Here is a 16,573-nt window from a genome sequence, read left to right as displayed (position 1 = left end):
ATGGGGTGTTAGGAGCCAAGGAAGTCAGAACTGACTGCTCACCTCAAGGCCCTGAACTTCAGTTGCGGTGATGCCCCCCAGTTCTGGGGAAAAGGCATAGTGCACCATCCAGAGCTCCCTTTCTTTGTTCCACACAACCACCCATTTCACAAACGGAGAAGCCAAGGCTCTGAGAGGCTAAGTTGCTTTTTCAGGGTGATAGAGCCAAGACTGGGACTCATGTCTGCCACCAAAGCTCAGACCCTCTAGATGAGCCCTCCATTGGGCCTCCCTCAGGCTCCAGGGGCTCAGCCCCTATCAGACCTAACAGCCCCTGACCTCTACTAATCTCCTGGAACGTTCCTACTCCACCCTCTCTATACCACATCGACCAGTTGAAGCCTATTCTCCTGCCACCTCCTCCAGGATGTCTTCTCTGCATAGCCCAGTCCAGGCCTTTATTACCACCCCTCAGATCAAGTCTACTCCGACTATTCTTGTGCAGCAGGATGGCATATCACGGAGTGGCCCCAAGCCAGTCCTTACCTGGGAAGGCAATTCATTTTCACCACAAGCGCCAATCCTGATCAGTTGGTAGTTAACTATCTGCACCCCTGGGTCACACCCATAATCCATTAGTGACAGCACAGGAAAGGCATGACGACTGGTGCCAGAGAGGACACTTCTGAGCTACAAGGAGCTCCTGGAGGGCACAGGCTGCCTCTGACCTTTCAGCCTGCCCCGGGGGCCGCTGCCATTTGTGGGGCACCTCCCCTGCACCGGACCCCATGACCAAATACAGGCCAGAACCTGGATCTGCCCCACCCCAGGGTTTGCACTCTTAACCTCCACTCTGTGCCTCTCTGGATCTGGGCATCTGTCCTGGCCTTGGTTTCCCCTTCTGTAAGGTGAGGGTGCTGGTCTGTGGCTCCCCCAAGCTGCACCCCCCTCTCACCAGATATGCCTTGTGTGATTTACATTGTGCTGTCTCCCAAGGGCAGATTGAGACAAAGGGACATTTAATCAGATGTTAATACAAGTAAGAGGCGAAGGTTTAAGTGAGGACAAAAGGGAGCAGCTAATTAGTTACATTGTTCTGACAAGGCCTTCCTTTGCTTCTCGCAGATAGTAGCTGTGTTGAGGAGGAAAGAAAAAAATGACAGGAAAAGAAGCAACGTGGCCACTTCACTTCCCCACACCTTTTGAGATAAATCCAGACAGGTCAGAGCTGGAAGGATCCGACCTCCCCTGTGCTGTGCCCACCGCATCACACTTGGGGAAATGAGGCCTGGAGGTGACAAGTCAGAGGTCATCAGTCAAGGCAGGGTAAGCTTGAGTGAGGACCCCCATTTCTTGTCTCCTGGACCAGCACCCTGTTGTAACAGCTGAAATCTGGCCATCAGCTCCCTGGATTTTAGAATCTTAGTAAAAACGTCCTAGAGGACAAAGCTCCATGACTCTACCCTGGCCTGGTTTCCTTTGGTTGTATTGTCTTTTTAAAAAAATTTTTTTTGGTTGTGTTATCTTTTTATTTTATTTATTATTTATTTTTAAAAAAGATTTTATTTATTTATTCATGAGAGACAGAGAGAGAGAGAGAGAGGCAGAGACACAGGCAGAGGGAGAAGCAGGCTCCATGCAGGGAGCCTGACGTGGGACTCGATCCCGGGTCTCCAGGATCATGCCCTGGGCTGCAGGCAGCACTAAACCGCTGCGCCGCCAGGGCTGCCCTGTGTTATTTTTTTAAATTGACCCTAAGCAAAGCAATTTTGAATATCCGTCAAGACAGGGGACCCTCAAAAAAAAATTAAAAAATTAAAAAAAAAAAAAAGACAGGGGACCCTCAACCTCATCACCAGTACTTAAAAAAAATCAGGTGCTCAATCTGGGGGCTCAGACTGCTGAAAGATTGCCCACTCCCTCTTAAAGTGCCCTGAGGACGTAGCATTGCTTTATCACAGGCTAGCAGGAGGTCCACTCATATGGGGAAACTGAGTCCCGGAGGGGAGGGTATGGTCTGATGACGTGGTGACGGAAAGTCACAGGACTCTGGTTAATAAGAGAAGACTCAGGTGCCTGCTTGGTTGGGACCAACCTCTCTCCACTCCGGGCACAGCCCAAGGCGGCTGGCTGCAGGCCTGACCGTCTAGCCAAGGTGGCAGCTGCTCCGCACAGAGGCAGAGCCCCGCCCGACCCGGCGGCTCACACCACCAGCACAGCCCACAGCGCCCACCCCTGGCAGGATTCCTGCCCTGCCGGGCTGGCAGCCTCCTCCGAGCAGCCTTAATGACTGTGAAATCGGCCCTGCACGGTGTGCCTCCAAACCTGGCCAACCCGCCCGCCCTGGGGCACAGGAGAGCCCGACCTCCAGTCCGGTCCCCGACCTCCCCTTTCCTCCCCTCCCCTCCCCTCCAACCCCCCACTCGCTCTCAGGACAGTGCTTCTCATAAGGCCCTTGAGAGTCAGTGGCAAAGGGCCCACCATCCCCACCCCACAGGGGGAGAAAGTCTGATGGGTGCAGGAACTTGCACAAAGTCATCCACATAGCGTGGGAGTAGCAACACCTGAATGGAATGGGAATCTGAGGGACCTCTGGGGTCTCTGGGAGCTGAGACATGCCTCCAAGGGCAGTGAGCAGACTCACCTCGGGACTTCATCCCAATGAAACGGTTCTCCACAATGTCAATGCGGCCCACACCATGCTTGCCCCTGTGGGGAGAATGGGTCCCTTAAAACCACATGCTGCCACAAGGATTCAAGGCAGACGCCACCACCTGGCTGGGCTCTGGGCTGCAGGGTGCCAGAGCCACATGCAGGGGGTCAGGCCCCATTCCAGGATCCAAGACACAAAGGACATTGGAGCCAGGTCCCTACTCCAACTGCCCACTGTACAGGTGGGGAACCTGAGGCCCCGAGAGCGAAAGGATTGCCTGTGTCACACAGTGAGTTTGCAACTTCTGTTGCCTCTGTCCTGGGGCCTTGAACGGCACCAGCCCTACCCAATGCTCATCTTTCCTATGCAGGGCCCAGAAGCTCTAGTCAGGCTGTCCCCAGGGGCCAGTATATGCTTCCCACCACCTCCAGGAGGTTGTTAACCTTCCAAGGCTGACAGTCACCAGAGGCTCCCATGCCTGCGGGCTGCACCAGGGCTGCCTGTCCTCAGCCCCTAAGCCTCAAGCCATGACCATCAGCCCCAGGGGCCTACACCAGCGCTTCCCAGGGGTGGCTTCCCAGGAGGCCGGGCCAGGCTGTGGGCACTCACGCGACTTCATTCAGGTACATGAAGAGCTCCAGGGACGTGCGGTGGGTGGTGCCGTCCTTGACGTTGGTCACCTTCACGGGAACCCCTAGGGGAGGAGAGGGCAGTGGGCCTGCAGGCCTGCAGGCCGGAGCCGGGCTGGGCGCAGGAGCCGGTGCCTGCCACCCCGCCCTCTCCCTCCACCCGCAACGCCTTAAATGGATCTGACAGATATGGACTCCAAATGACTCCTTGAAAAGCCCTGTGCAGGTTGGGGCCTGCTGGAGGGAGAGAAGGGGCGAGAACGCCCCCCAGAATGAAAGGGAAAATGCAATAAAAACGCGCCCCCCACCCTTCCCATTCTCTCTGTCCCTTTTGCATTTAGGGGCTGTGAAATTGGAACCAGCCCTGAACTAATTGAATTTCACGCTCCACCATTGTCTTACACCGGGGCACCTTCTGTCCCACCAGCTACCCAGGCTGCCTGGCCGAGGTGGGGCCGAGCTCACGCTCGTGCGCGCACACATGCACACGCACACACCCCCACAGCCCCCTGCCACGTCTGTCAGGTGGACCCCAGTGTCCCCCCCCTGCACCCCAGAGCCACGCAGCCGCCGGCTGGGTGAAGCGGTGCCCACTTGGGCAGGCGAGGTGTTAGAGGTGTCCTCGTGGATTCCGAGAAGTCGGGTCTGGGGTGGCAGGAGGGCAGGAGGGAGGTGGCCGCTGGTCCCGGAGGGGAGGGCAGGGCCGAGTCAAGGGGGGTGGTAGGGAGGGGGGGGGCAGTGGGTGGGTTCAGGGTTGACTTTGAATAGCAAGGGGCACTTTCTCGAGCGGTGTGAAATGAGCAATAAATGTATTAGGGGGCTAACAAGAGAGCTGTAACAGTGACAAAGGAAAGCTGTTCAAAGTTGGCGGATAATCCCCCACCCATCTGCCCAGCTCATTACCATGTAGCCAGCGACCGGGTGCCAATCAGGTCTCAATAGAGGCTTTCGAGTCTTTATTAGCCAGGCGCCGCTTGGAGGGGCTTCCCTCAAGGCGCTGTCACCTCGCCATTCTTCACCCCCATTTCCAGGGGTTTTATAACTTGGTTGTAAATTGCTATTAAATGTAAGTCTGCCCAATAATGAACCTTAAGCCCCTCTCGCCACTGCCCGCCTCTCCCCTCTCGCTTTCTCTCCCTCCCGGTCCTATTATGGCCTTGGATGGGGCCTGCCCCAGAGAGGAGCTGACATTGTCAGTGCTGCTGCCGGAGAAAGCCTCTTAGCCTTTAAAATAGTTAATAATTAGATTAAAACTTCAAATAAATTAACTAGAGGGTGAATGGGAGTAGTCGGGGACGGCTCCTCCTGTCTATTTTTTTTTCCAGACGGTCCCCGAATCATTAAAATGGATCACGTTTCTTGTCCGGCTCAGCCCTTGGGGCTGCCCTATTTCTGGAGGAGAGGCTGCCAGAGCCTTGTGTCCGACACCCCCACTGCCTCCTGCCTGTCTCCCACCTTCACCCAGGCTCCCCGGGGAGATCTGCTGGAGGTGTGCCTGGGGCCAGCCCGCTGCCTTCCCCAAGATGATGCTGGAAGGTGCTCTGCATCCCTGGGCCATGCCTGGGTCAGACGGAGTGGGCACTTGGGGGTCCGGCTACCCTCAGAGGCCTCAGCCCATGGTCCTTTGGTCCCCAAGTGGTGTGAAATTCAAGGGTTTGAATGGATGGGGGAAGCAGTGAAGATGCCCACTGGCTTGGCCAGGCTCTTGGGAAAGGCCAGGAATAGGTGTGTTATTCAAGTTCTAAACAGACTCTGTTTCCCTCCACTTCACTCCGCACACCATACTTGGCACCTGTGAACATCATTTCCATGGCCTGTTTTATAGGCAAGTGAGCCTGAGGCCCAGAGAGGTGAAGTTGGTTGTCAAGGTCACACCAGCATGAGTGAGGGCAGGGATGTGAGGTGCCCTGAGAGGGGCCGATTCCCTCTCCCTCTGCTCTTGTTCCAGCCCGGGAAGCTGCCTTGTAGATGGACTGTCCAGCCTCCTTGTCCAGGCTTGGGATACCCTCTCGCTCCCTCTTGGATCCTCTAGCTCCTGCCTAGCACCACCTCCTCTTGGAAGCCTCCCTGATTTCTGCAGCTGTCAGGACAGGTCCTCTCCTTGGGTACTCTGAGCCCTCACTCTGAGCCTGGCCCTACACCTCTCATTACCAGGCTCATCCTACATTCCCTTCTGTTCTCCATGGCAAGAGGTGTGCCTGTGCCAGGCTCAAGACTGGGCACTCAGGCCAGGGCAGCAAACATGTCTTGTTGATAGAAGTGAAGATAAGGAGATCAGGACACCTACTCATGGCCAGTGGGAGCACTGGCAGTTTTGAGCTTGGGGTAAAGTGGGGTACAGCATTGAGTGTAGAACTAGCTGAGGCTTTAGCTGTGGGGCCAGGGGGCCCCTGAGGCCGGGTCTCTAAGATCCACGTGAGCTTCAACTTGGTACCAGGACCCTCTAAGGGGCACATCCCTGACAGACCACATTCTATACCAGGCGGCAGGTGCTCTTATCCCCAGTCTACAGAAGAGGACACTGAGGATCAAGAAAACGGTGTGACTGTCTAAAGTCTCAAAGCAGCTGACAAAATGAGTGCTTAGGGCCTCCATGGACCACACCATCCTGGGAAGGGGCAGTTGGGAGCCCCTGAAGCCCTTGCTTGAACTCTGACTCCCAGGAACACAAGAGGGATGCAGTGGGCTCCCGCCCAGGCTCCCAGGCAGAGGGGAAAGGAACCAGAGCCCCAAGAGCCCACCCCCTTGAACCCTGACAGGTGGGCACCTACCTTTCTTGAACTCAATCTCAAGGATGTCAGGGCTGTTGGGGGCTTTGGCGGGGTCCTGGGTCTTTGTGTAGAGGCCCGGAGGTGCTTGGTTCTGACAAAAGACAGAAAGAGGCTGGAGAATGGGGTGTCCAGAGCCAAGCCAGGCCCCGCCAGTCCCCGCACACCGCGCACCCCACCTCCTGCAGAGATTGGTACCCCTTCCCCAGAACCAGGGCGTTGCAGCACCTGCCGCCGACTGGCATAGACCCATGGGCCTCCCAGCCCCCAGCCTGGAGCTGGCCCCGCTTGCCGGGGGCCTGGGAAACAAAGGGCTCCAGGAATCAGACAATTTTTCCCCTCAACTTGATCTCATCTTTTTCTTCGACGCCCCCACAGCTGGAGGTAGAATAGCAGCAGAGGAACAAGTCAGGCAAGAAAAGTGTGAGTTTGGAGGAGCGAGGCGGCGGCAGGCTTCCTGGGAGCGGGCGCTTGCTCTCACAGGCGCCTGGAATTGGGGTTTATTCTGCACTGACCGCAAAGCTAATGACTACGCATGACCCCAGCAGGTGCTCTGGCGAGCCGAGCCGTCCCCCGGGTCCTTGAGGTTAATACTCACAGGGAGAAAAGAGAAGAGCAAAGCAAAAACCCATTTGAAAACACATCAACCTTTATGTATATTTTTCCTTGGGTGGGTTGGAAAATGGGCCTCTCGTCTTGATGCAGTGGGTAGAGGGGCTGCCGGCTGCATGGGGCTCTCAAAATTCTCTCCTGGCTCCTGAAGCCCAAGGGCCCCCACAAGCTGTGCTCGGACCCTGGACACCAAGGTGACGGGGGTCCTCTTGGCCTCACTGTTCCGGTCTCCCCTGTGGGCACCCCTGGGCCCTAGCTATTTCCACCTGGACACCTTAAATCTTTGTTTTCAATACCCCTCGGACATTTATGTGTCACTTTCTGCCTGCGGCTTCTTTTGGGTTCTCAGCAGCCCCATTTGGTAAGAAGGTCAATTGCTGTCACCCTAGAAACAGAGGCTGAGGAGGAGAGACCCCTCTCCCCTCACTGAGTTCCGTGTGGGGCTGGACCCAGGACAGGGCAGGGAACTCTGAGGCCGGCCACAAATATATGCTGGACTTTAGAGTGGTGGAAAATACTCAAAGCTGGGAAGTCAAGATCCCCTGCTGTGGGGCCTTGGCCAAGGTGCTTTACTTCCTTGGGCCTGTTTTCCTCACCTGCAAAATGGGGAAAGGATACCTGCCCTTGACTGCCTTATACCTTAAGGATATAGATGGTTTTCATAGCTTTTACTGGACATGAACATCACCGAGAAATGCCAGGGAAAACCAGGTGCAAGTTGTTACCTGCTCTGCAGGTGGGAAGGACAGCTGGTGGTGACTGCATCTCGGAAGACCCCCTCCAGAAGGGGTGGCCAGCTGCAATGCCTCAGATGCCTCACCTGTGGTCACTTTGCTTGTGGGCTCTGTGTCTGGGTGACCAGCCATCCTGCTTCCTGCACCCCTAGGAACCCCTCAGTCCTGGGCAAGGGTGATGGTTGGTCCTTCTACTTCTGAGCTCAGACAGAGGCCTGTGGTGGACTGGGCACCTCCAGGGTGCCATGTGATGTGGGATCAGCTGCATCCCTTCATCTGTTTCCATTTGTGGGGTGGGAATAAGGATCCAGAACTGGCCTCAAAGAGGGAGAGGGTCCTTAGGGACCCTAAGCCTGAAGCCTTTGTGGATCAGATGGAAAACCAAGACCAAAGAAGTGGCTCGACCAAACCATATTGCTTGTCCCCACCAGAGTGGGAGCCCCACTGCGTGGGGACTCTGGAATCCCTGTCTAGTGCTCTTTCTATCACCCCCTGTTGTTTCCCAGCTGCTTTAGAAACCTCAGGGCTGAGAAACAGTGCAAGGGACTTGGTCAGAGACACCCAGCATCATTAACCATGGGGACAGGCTTCAGGTGGGTGCAGAGAAGTGCCTGGCTCCCCAGGCCCCACTGGGTCCTGCCAACCACTGTATCCTTGGGCACAGACAGGCCCGATGACCAGCCATCCTTGGCAAGAAGGCAAAGTGAACCAAGGCTTGGGCCTCTAGGTGTCCAACGTGACTCCACAGCCTCTTTCCTGCCTGCCTGGGGCCCCTGCTGGGTCCCCAGCCCAGGATGAACTCAAAGCAGGGTGCCAGGGCCCAGAGTCCATGCCCCCACCCACAGCTCCTTCCTCCTACCTCCACCTGTACAGTCTGAACTTCTCCTGCCACCCTTCTCCGCAGACCAGCAGGATGGGAGACCTGCGCTCTACAGTGCAAGTTGGAGGCAGCTGATGTGGTTTCCGACACCCTGACAGCACCGATTAAATAAAATAACTAAATAGAAATAAAGTGACATTTGCTTTGCATTCTGGGGTGGCTGGGCGCCTGCCTTCTTTTTACTCTCCCTCCTAAAAGCCCAGTTCAAATGACAAATAGTTTGTTCCTGAGTATCAATACCATCTATTTATCCATCCCGGCAGGAGGGCTCACTTCCAATGTCATCTGGTGAGGGGGGGGAGCTGGGGGGAGGGAAGAGAGGGAAGAAAAAAAGAGAGAGAGAAGCTGGGGGGGGGGGTGGAGAGGACGAAAGAAAGCATGAAACAGGGCCGAGAAGGAGAAATTGGAAGCAAATGGCCCATGAACTAAACCATGATGTAGAGGCATGATCGATGCTGCAAATGGTTTATTCATCCATCAGATATGGCGGGCCGGCGACTGAATGAACTCTTTCACTGTGTGCCGTATGAAGTTAAAGCAAGTAAATTTCTATCTTTCTTCGCATTAGCTGCCTCATTGCCCTTCAATCAGCCATCACGGAGGCAGAAAATGGCTCCACCATCTGCCTTCAGACCCTCCCTTCTGCAGGTCTCCGAGCTTTTTTTGGAGAGGGGGAGGGGGCCCCTGTTCCCTTAAGCCCTGTCTCCCCATCTCCTCCCAAGGGGGCCAGGGCTGCGGGGGCGCAGCGGCTCTCAGCTGCTGGAGGATGGCACTGGGCCCCTGGGCACTGCCTCCTTATCCCTGGGATCTGGGGGATAGTGTAGGGGGGACACCCCAGGAGGCAAGGGAGGGTCCTGGGGTTTAATCTGGGCGAGCCCCCTCACAAAGCAGGGCAGGCCCAGAGAGCCGGACCCTGGGTTCCTCAGCTTCACCCCACACTTCATCTCTCATACCCAGCCCAGCCTCCCCAGCCTGAGGAGAGGGGTCCTGGGAGGATCTTGGCCCCTTCCTCCCCAAACAATCTTAGCTTGCCCTCGGAGGGAAGGAGGCACCCCTGGCTTCAAGATTGAGGTATAAGGATAGGCCAAGAGCTTTCTATGCTGCAGAAGGGAGGTGCTGTGGTTTCTCCCTGTGTGCGCAAAGAATCGAAGGCTCAGAGAGGTTGGGTCACTTGCCCAAGACTGTACTGCAAATTGTGGCAGAGTCAGTATTTGGATCCCTGTTTCTTGTCTCTGGGATGGATGCATCAACCTTCCCACCTGATCAGGGGCCAAAATCCTTAAAAAGACACCCTTTAGCACTTACTCCTCCATCCACTGGCCTCATGAAATGGAAGGTCAGAGGGGAAGGACCTGCCCAGGTCACAGACCCATCTGTACCTCCAGCACTGCCCCAGAGGCGAGTTTCCCTCTGGCCATGGCTCTGCCCCCCCCCCCCCCCCCCCCCGTTCTGAGATGAGAGCACCACAGGATGTTTGGAGAGAGGTAGAGGGGACAGCCCGCCTGTGCACAGCTCTGCCTTTGCTGGGCTTAGCCTCCCCCCACCCCCCTTGGCGCTGACTGACTGGCTAATTAGGGGTGGCTGGCCTGAGTGTCATGGGGTCAGCAGAGCATGAACTGGAAAAACCTGTGGCCAGCAGGCAGCAGCCCTGTGGGGCCATCAGCCCCCAGGGGGCAAGGGTGCCGGCTCTCTTGAGTAACATGGTTGGGCAGAGTGGAGTGGGGGCGGGCCTTGGGGGAACCACAGAGGCAGGAGGGCCAGCTCCAGAGAGGTGGGGCGCCCTGGGGGTGAGTCACTTCTCTGGGCCTTGGTTTCTCGGTTTCCTCGCCCATAAAATGAGGATGCATACAGCGAGGAGCCAAGGAAAGTAAGCCAAGAAAATGCTAAACCCAGGCCTGGCCCCAGAACTGGTCGCTGGTCCTGGTTATATCATTACCCACACTGACTGGGAGGCCTGGTCCCCTCTGGGAGCCATCCCGGGAACCCCGGTAGAGCTCTAGCTCTCCCACCTTCACCAACACCACCAGGGCATCCTCCCCTCCAGCTGGCCTTCTTGGATTCCCCCAGGCCCAGCTGCCCAAGCAACCCCCTCACAGCACACTTCTTCCCTAACGTCAGACAAGCAGCCCACCCCACTCTCAAACCCCCGCCCCAGTGTGGAGCTGAGCCAGGGAACAGAGACACATTCCCTCAGGGACAAAGAGATTTTTCTCTTCCCAGGATAGATTTCATCCTGCCACCCTCCACCCCATCTCCCACGGTGGCAGGGGGACATACAAAGGGAACCCCCCCCAGGGATAGAAATCCTAAACTTCAAACAGGGCCGAGGCCCAGGCTGGCCAGTCTAGGAGGCTGGGGACAGGGGATCTGGGCGGCCTGCCTTGGGCGGGTGTGGAGCACAAACCCGGACAAATGGGCCCTGAGGCTCTAATCTGTGCCACCCCCACTCCCCACACCGACCCCATTGCAGCAGCAGCAGCAGCAGCAGCAGCAGCAGCAGCAGCAGCAGCAGCGGCCTGAGAGCTGGTGGGCACAGGCCGGGCCCTCCCACAAGTGTCTCATCTGCCTAATTGCTTCTTTATTGTCTTACAATCACACACTCTCTCCATGCTGCCCTGAAATATTTCCTTACCCTATTCATCCCAGCAGCAATTAGAAAAAGAGTGCTGGGGGTGGGGGGTGTCTCAAAGTGGAGCAGCAGCATGGAGCAGGCATGTGGAGGGGGGCCCCAGTGGGGAGGATCTGGATGCAGGCAGGGCTCGGCCCCAGGCCCACACCCGGCCCCCGTGAAATTTCAAATTAGGCTACAATCACATCAGACAGCATCGGCACGGAGCAGCTACCACCAAAGATGGGCAGCCGGTTCACAGGAAACTGGGGAGGGTGGGGTTGGGGGTGGTGGGGGGGTGGTGGTGGTGGTGGTGGGGTTGGTGGTATTACCTTGGGGTTCTCCAGGATTCCAGCCTCGTAGCTATGAGGGAAAAGGGAAGGGAAGACAGGAAATCAGGTGGGGAGGCGGGCAGGGAGGACCCCCCCTCAAATCTGCTCTGCCCTTCTTTCTCTGCCAAAGCAACTGTTGCCAACCCTGTCTGGAACATTCTGGGCTGACCGCAGTTGGCTGTGGGAGCTGCAGGTTGCAAGAAAGAGCTGGGACATTTCCCTCAGTCTTCTGGGGCATAGCCCTGGGCTTTGCATCTGCGGGGTGGGGGGGTGGGGGGGGCGGGGTGGGGCACGACTTCACACACTGCTGTTCTCTCTGCTTTAAACACACTTCCCCCTGCACTTCGGCCAGTCAGTTCCTTCTCATTCTTGAAGTTTTCACCTCAAATGCCACTTCCTTAGAGGAGCCCACCCCAACCCCCCAGCTGAGGCCAGATGCCTATTATCTAGCCCCATGAGCCTGGGAGTGAGCCCCAAGAGTACTGGGTAGGAGGGAGGGGGGGCGGGGACCACCACTGAGGCTACATCTGCCCTGTGAAGGCAGGTGCTCCCTGAAGTGGGGCAGGGCAGCGCACAGGTGGGATGTCTGGCTTACCTGATATGCATGAGGTTCTCATCCATGCTCCATGGATTCTTGGGGGTGACTGGAATGGGGATTCCATGTTGCTGCGGGTAAGACGGGACACAGGGCAGGCGTGAGGCAGCTTGCAGTTGGCCTGAGGGTCAGGCCCAGCTGTCCTGGTTTTCTTTCAGGGCTGCACACATCCCCAAACTCTGGTCCTCATGCAGGACCCAGCGCCACTCTCTGGTGTCCATCTCCTCCCCAATCACCATCCCCTGCCCCCCACGTGTCCCCCATCGCCAACCCGGCCCCACTGCCTGGGGAACGAGTGAGGGCCCCGTTACTGGACATGCCCATGCAGAAACAAGACCGTGTGTCTGAGATGTCATGGAGAGGATGCTGACCTTGGAGGTTTCTTCCAGAAGAGTCTCTGAGCCTATATATTTCACAGGCCCTGAAGCACTAGAGTGTGCCAGGCAGTGTGCCAGAGGTTTCCCACTTGCTGACCCCTGCTGGGCGCAGGAAGGGTCTGAACTTCCACCGTAGACCTCAACCAAGGCATCTGCGCCCACACAGCACTTAATGCCGTCCCAAGGAAGCGGCTTCTAGCTCATGGCACTTGTTTACGGTACCTGCCTGGCACTTTCTGGGAGCCACCCCTCTCCCCTTGCCTAGCACAGTCACCACAGACATCACTCTGCAACCCTGAAAAGAACATCCCAGGTCCATCTCAACCCTCTCCATCCTCCCCTATTGGTTCTAAGTGTGTTTTGCTTCCCAGATGGTTTGATCCTCATTGTTCAAGGAGAAAACTCATCCAAACCAAGACCGTGGGTCTGAAGACCCATCTCACTTAGCCTTTTGGATTAAGGATCAGGCTGATCCCTTTGCCACTCCACGCTGCCTTGGCTGATACCTGGTGGGAATCCAACACACTCAATACATTCTGCTTTCCCTCTCCTTGCCCATGGAGCACAGAGGCTGCTAAGTGGCCCAGCCAGGCCCCTGTAAGGCAGTGAGACCTGAAGCTTTGCTTCCCCAGCCCCTCTTAGCACCTTCCACCCCCCCCCCACCCCCCGCCACACGGTGGTCCTAGAACCTGGCCAGCCCTGGCTGGTCCCTGTAGCCCCCTCCGGCATCATCCCATCTCTCCTGATGGGGCCCCCCTAGTCTGTGCTCATTCCCACTACGGTAGGATTCCAGCCTCCTCTGGGAACCCACTTTGTTTCCTTCATCACCACCCTAAAGTTTCAAAATAAATGGAGCTAAAACCTTCCAGGTGTTTCTTTCAAGCTTTGCCAGGGGAATTGCTTTAAAAGACATGGTCCATATCTATTCTAGGATTTGTGTACTCTTCAATTTAAATCACAATGGGCAAACAGGAGCATCTCATTTAGAGGCTGCTCATCCCCCTCTTCAAAGTTGCTGAGCATCCAAGGCACATGCCAGCCCCCGCCGCACCCCCCCCATCCAGGTAGAATAGGCCAGGCGTGAGAGGACCAGGGACCCCTGCACAAAAGCTGGAATTGTGGGCCAGGGGCCGAGAAAGTCAGCAGATGGGTTCCCTGCAGCCTTTGTCTTGGGAAAGGGGTTTGGAAACACGTTTGCCTTCTTCCCCACTGGGCCTCCGTGGTTGTGGTGGGAGCAAGAAAATGAGAAAGGGAGGGAAAATGGGCAGGACAGGATAAGGCAACCCCTCCTCAGCAGGCAGAGACACACACATATGCCAAAAACGGCAGTCCCTTGACCAAAGAGATTTCTGTTTCCCCTCCCCTCTCTAGTCTTAGGTGTCCACCGCTCCCCCCAACCCCCTGCCCACCCACCCAAGGAACTCTCGCTGCACTTGAGGACAAAAAACAAAACCATCGGGCAGCCTGGGTGGTTGCTCAGTGGTTTGGCGCTGCCTCCAGCCCAGGGTGTGATCCTAGAGACCCAGGATCGAGTCCCACGTCAGGCTCCCGCATGGAGCCTGCTTTTCCCTCTGCCTGTGTCTCTGCCTCTCTCTCTCTCTCCACTCTGTGTTTCTCATGAAGAAATAAATAAAATCTTTAAAAAACAAAAACAAAAACAAAACCATTTTCCATGACAACACAGAGGTGACTGGCCTGCTTTCCAGCCCCTACCTAGTACGCTGGCTTTTTAAAAGAAATTAATTACGGTGACGATGCTAACAGGATGACGACTGGGGTGGGGGTGGGGGGCGGTGCAGAAAGTGGAGTGAATGTGTGTTTGTGGGTCTCCTGCCGCACCTTTTGGCCTTGGCAACTTATCGGTCTTGAAAGCAGGGATTTTCAAAGCGCCATTGATTTTTGTCTCAGCTGAATCAGCTGCCTGGCTCTGCATTTTGGACAAAGCCTGTTTGCTGCTCAGTTATTCTGGTCATTTCCTGGGTGCAGAAACGCGGCCTCCCTCCTAGAATGTGCTCAGATTCCCCAGAGCTCAAGGCAGATGCCAGCCTCCCAGGGAGGCTCCAGGGCCCGGAGGCGGGGTGGGGGGGGCCCAGACTCAGCTCTCCTCAACATGCTTTCCTGTTCAAAGGTTATTGAGGACAGAAGCTTTGTGAAGGGGCTTCTCCCCAAAATCCGGGAAGGAGTGACAACACTCCTGAAAATCATCTTCACTGGGAAAACCAGGAACTGCTTTTGTGTGGGGCTTAACGGAAATGCAGGGCAAGGCACGGGTCACCCTGGCCCTCTCTTGAACTGGGACTGCCGTTGTGAGAATGGAGACGGGGCGGGGGTTCCAATTCATTATTCTTAAAGATGAAACGTGCTCCATATTCTATATCAAGGAGACGAAGGGGGGTGGGAAGCCTCGTCAACCTCGGTTCTCTTAATAGCTCTGCTATTTGACAATTTGTTTGGCAACATATGGGCTTGCTCTTGTAAACTCCCCTCTTAATAATAAAACAACAGATGGTACAGGAGATCTTTCCTCCAAGCCCTCCAGGTCTTAATGGGATGCTGGCAGCAGGGGCAGGGCTGTGTCCCTGCCGAGTCCCCTACCACGCAGCACCTTGACTGCAGCAAGAGCTCACAGCCAGCCCCGGTGACTGCTATTTAAAACCTGAGCAATTTTCTGGTGTGTGCACCGAGTTGCTTTTCCCCCGTCTGATTGATTGAGGCTGTTTGTCAAGGGCTGCCATCGAGTCGCTAAAAAGAAAGGTACCCCGGGGAGCGGCTAAGGATCTTGATGCAAAACTTCTAATATGTTTTATTGCAACTTGTACTTCAAAAGGGCTGGCTCGACAAAAGCCTTTGTCTGCCACTGCCCCTTGGAGTGCCTACCTGTTCCTGGCAAAGCACTGGGACAATGAGCAGCCAGGTAACTGTGGGCCAGAGAACCTCTCACTCACACCTCCCACGGAGGTGGCAGGAGAACGGGAGGCAGAGGGTGCCTGTCACCATCGGACTTGGCAGACTGAGGACTCTCCATGGAGACTCCCGGCCCAGGCAGTGACCACACCTCTGTGGGGCTGGCCCTGGGGACAGCGGCCACAGGGGTCAGCTGGGGCAGAGACTTGGTGCCCCCAGAATGGGGATCAGCCCCAGCCTTATGCTGCTGGTCTAGGCGGCCCCCCTGAGAGGGATATGCCCCCCGGGAGGGGGCAGTAGGCAAGGGCTGGGGGCGTGAGGGGAGACTCAGCCATACCTTTGCATATTCCATCAGATCATTGCGGCCCTGGAACCGGTTGTAGAACTCGGGCATCCTCCAGGGAGCGATGACCTGGGCACAAGGCAAGGAGTCAGACATGGGAGACCCCGGATGTTGGCTTCTGCTGGCCCTTCAGCCTCAGAGCCGGCCTCTCTATTACGGAGCCTGGGACCCCCAGTGCTCACCTGGAGTCTCCTGCTGCCTCCTCCCCAAAGAGGACATAGTCCACGTGGGGTGGGCAGAGGTGCCCCATCAGGCAGGGGAAGGACAGGACCTGCTACACTGGGGGTGGCTTTGTAGAGGCCTGGGCTCCACGGCAGAATGGCCTTGTGTCCCCCTCTGGGGTCTCTGCCCTTCTGGGCTTCTGTCTGTCTGAGATTTGAGGGTTTGAACTAGATGGGCCTCACATTTCTCGCTAGTGCTCCTGGGCAGAGGACTAGTACACCTGACCTCACCCCATGGTGACTCAGGCAGGGTTCACACTGCTGCAGAAGCCCAGCCAGGCCCTCTCCGGGACAGTGGCCCGCAGACAACATACAGCAATCCCATCCTGTTTCTCTTGCTTTCCCTCCTTCTGCTCACCAGAGCTGCTCTGGGTGCCAGCCTGGAGGTGTAAGGGCAGGTCCCCAAGAAGAGCCCCCACCCAGCGCTGGAGTCAGCCAGGCCCCTACCTCTGATGGTAAGCTTTTCTGGGGTCTCGGCCTTAGAATGAACAGCCCCTGGGGAAAGCCTGGCCCTGGGAGCACCCTCTGGCCTCATCTTAGCTCCCAGAGATCAGCTTTGGCCCCTACCCCCAGTCCCTTGGCTTGGCCTCTGTAGACAGAGATTCAGAAACCAGACACCAGGCTCCCCCCAGCTGCTGTGAGACCCCAGAGAGTGGGGGTCAGGAGAAAGCCCCCATGGCCACAGGCCTGCAGTGAGATAGCAAGCAGCCACCTCAAGGACTTCTTAGCTGCCCAGTGTTTGGGGTCAGAAAAGATCATTAGAGCTCATTACCTCCAGGCCACTCCCACCCAGCAAGCAGCTGCTGGCTGGTTAAAGGGACAGAGAAAGGTGTTCCACTTAAAAAAAGAAAGAAAAAAGGAACCCCTTAGGGCCCTCTCAGAGCTTAGGAAGAGGCACATCTTCTGCAGCCTTAGCCTGAAGTGACCTATAAGGGGTC

At 56.4% G+C, this 16,573-nt stretch overlaps 1 protein-coding gene across 1 annotated transcript in view; it reads right to left on the bottom strand.

Annotated features, from left to right (window-relative positions):
- Positions 1-16,573, bottom strand: part of ASS1 (argininosuccinate synthase 1) — a 52,685-nt gene that overhangs the window by 16,823 nt on the left and 19,289 nt on the right. The window contains exons 7-12 of the mRNA XM_041724772.1: positions 15,409-15,483; positions 11,791-11,861; positions 11,196-11,226; positions 6,033-6,123; positions 3,242-3,326; positions 2,624-2,688 (exon numbers count right to left, since the gene is read on the bottom strand). Of these exons, the coding sequence (XP_041580706.1) occupies positions 2,624-2,688; positions 3,242-3,326; positions 6,033-6,123; positions 11,196-11,226; positions 11,791-11,861; positions 15,409-15,483 (418 nt within the window). The remainder of the gene's footprint in view (positions 1-2,623; positions 2,689-3,241; positions 3,327-6,032; positions 6,124-11,195; positions 11,227-11,790; positions 11,862-15,408; positions 15,484-16,573) is intronic.

Source organism: Vulpes lagopus, chromosome 12 (assembly GCF_018345385.1).
Source record: "Vulpes lagopus strain Blue_001 chromosome 12, ASM1834538v1, whole genome shotgun sequence".
Lineage (NCBI taxonomy): Eukaryota > Metazoa > Chordata > Mammalia > Carnivora > Canidae > Vulpes > Vulpes lagopus.
The sequence above is the reverse complement of the archived record's forward strand: the minus strand, read 5'-3'. Positions and strand labels throughout refer to the sequence as shown.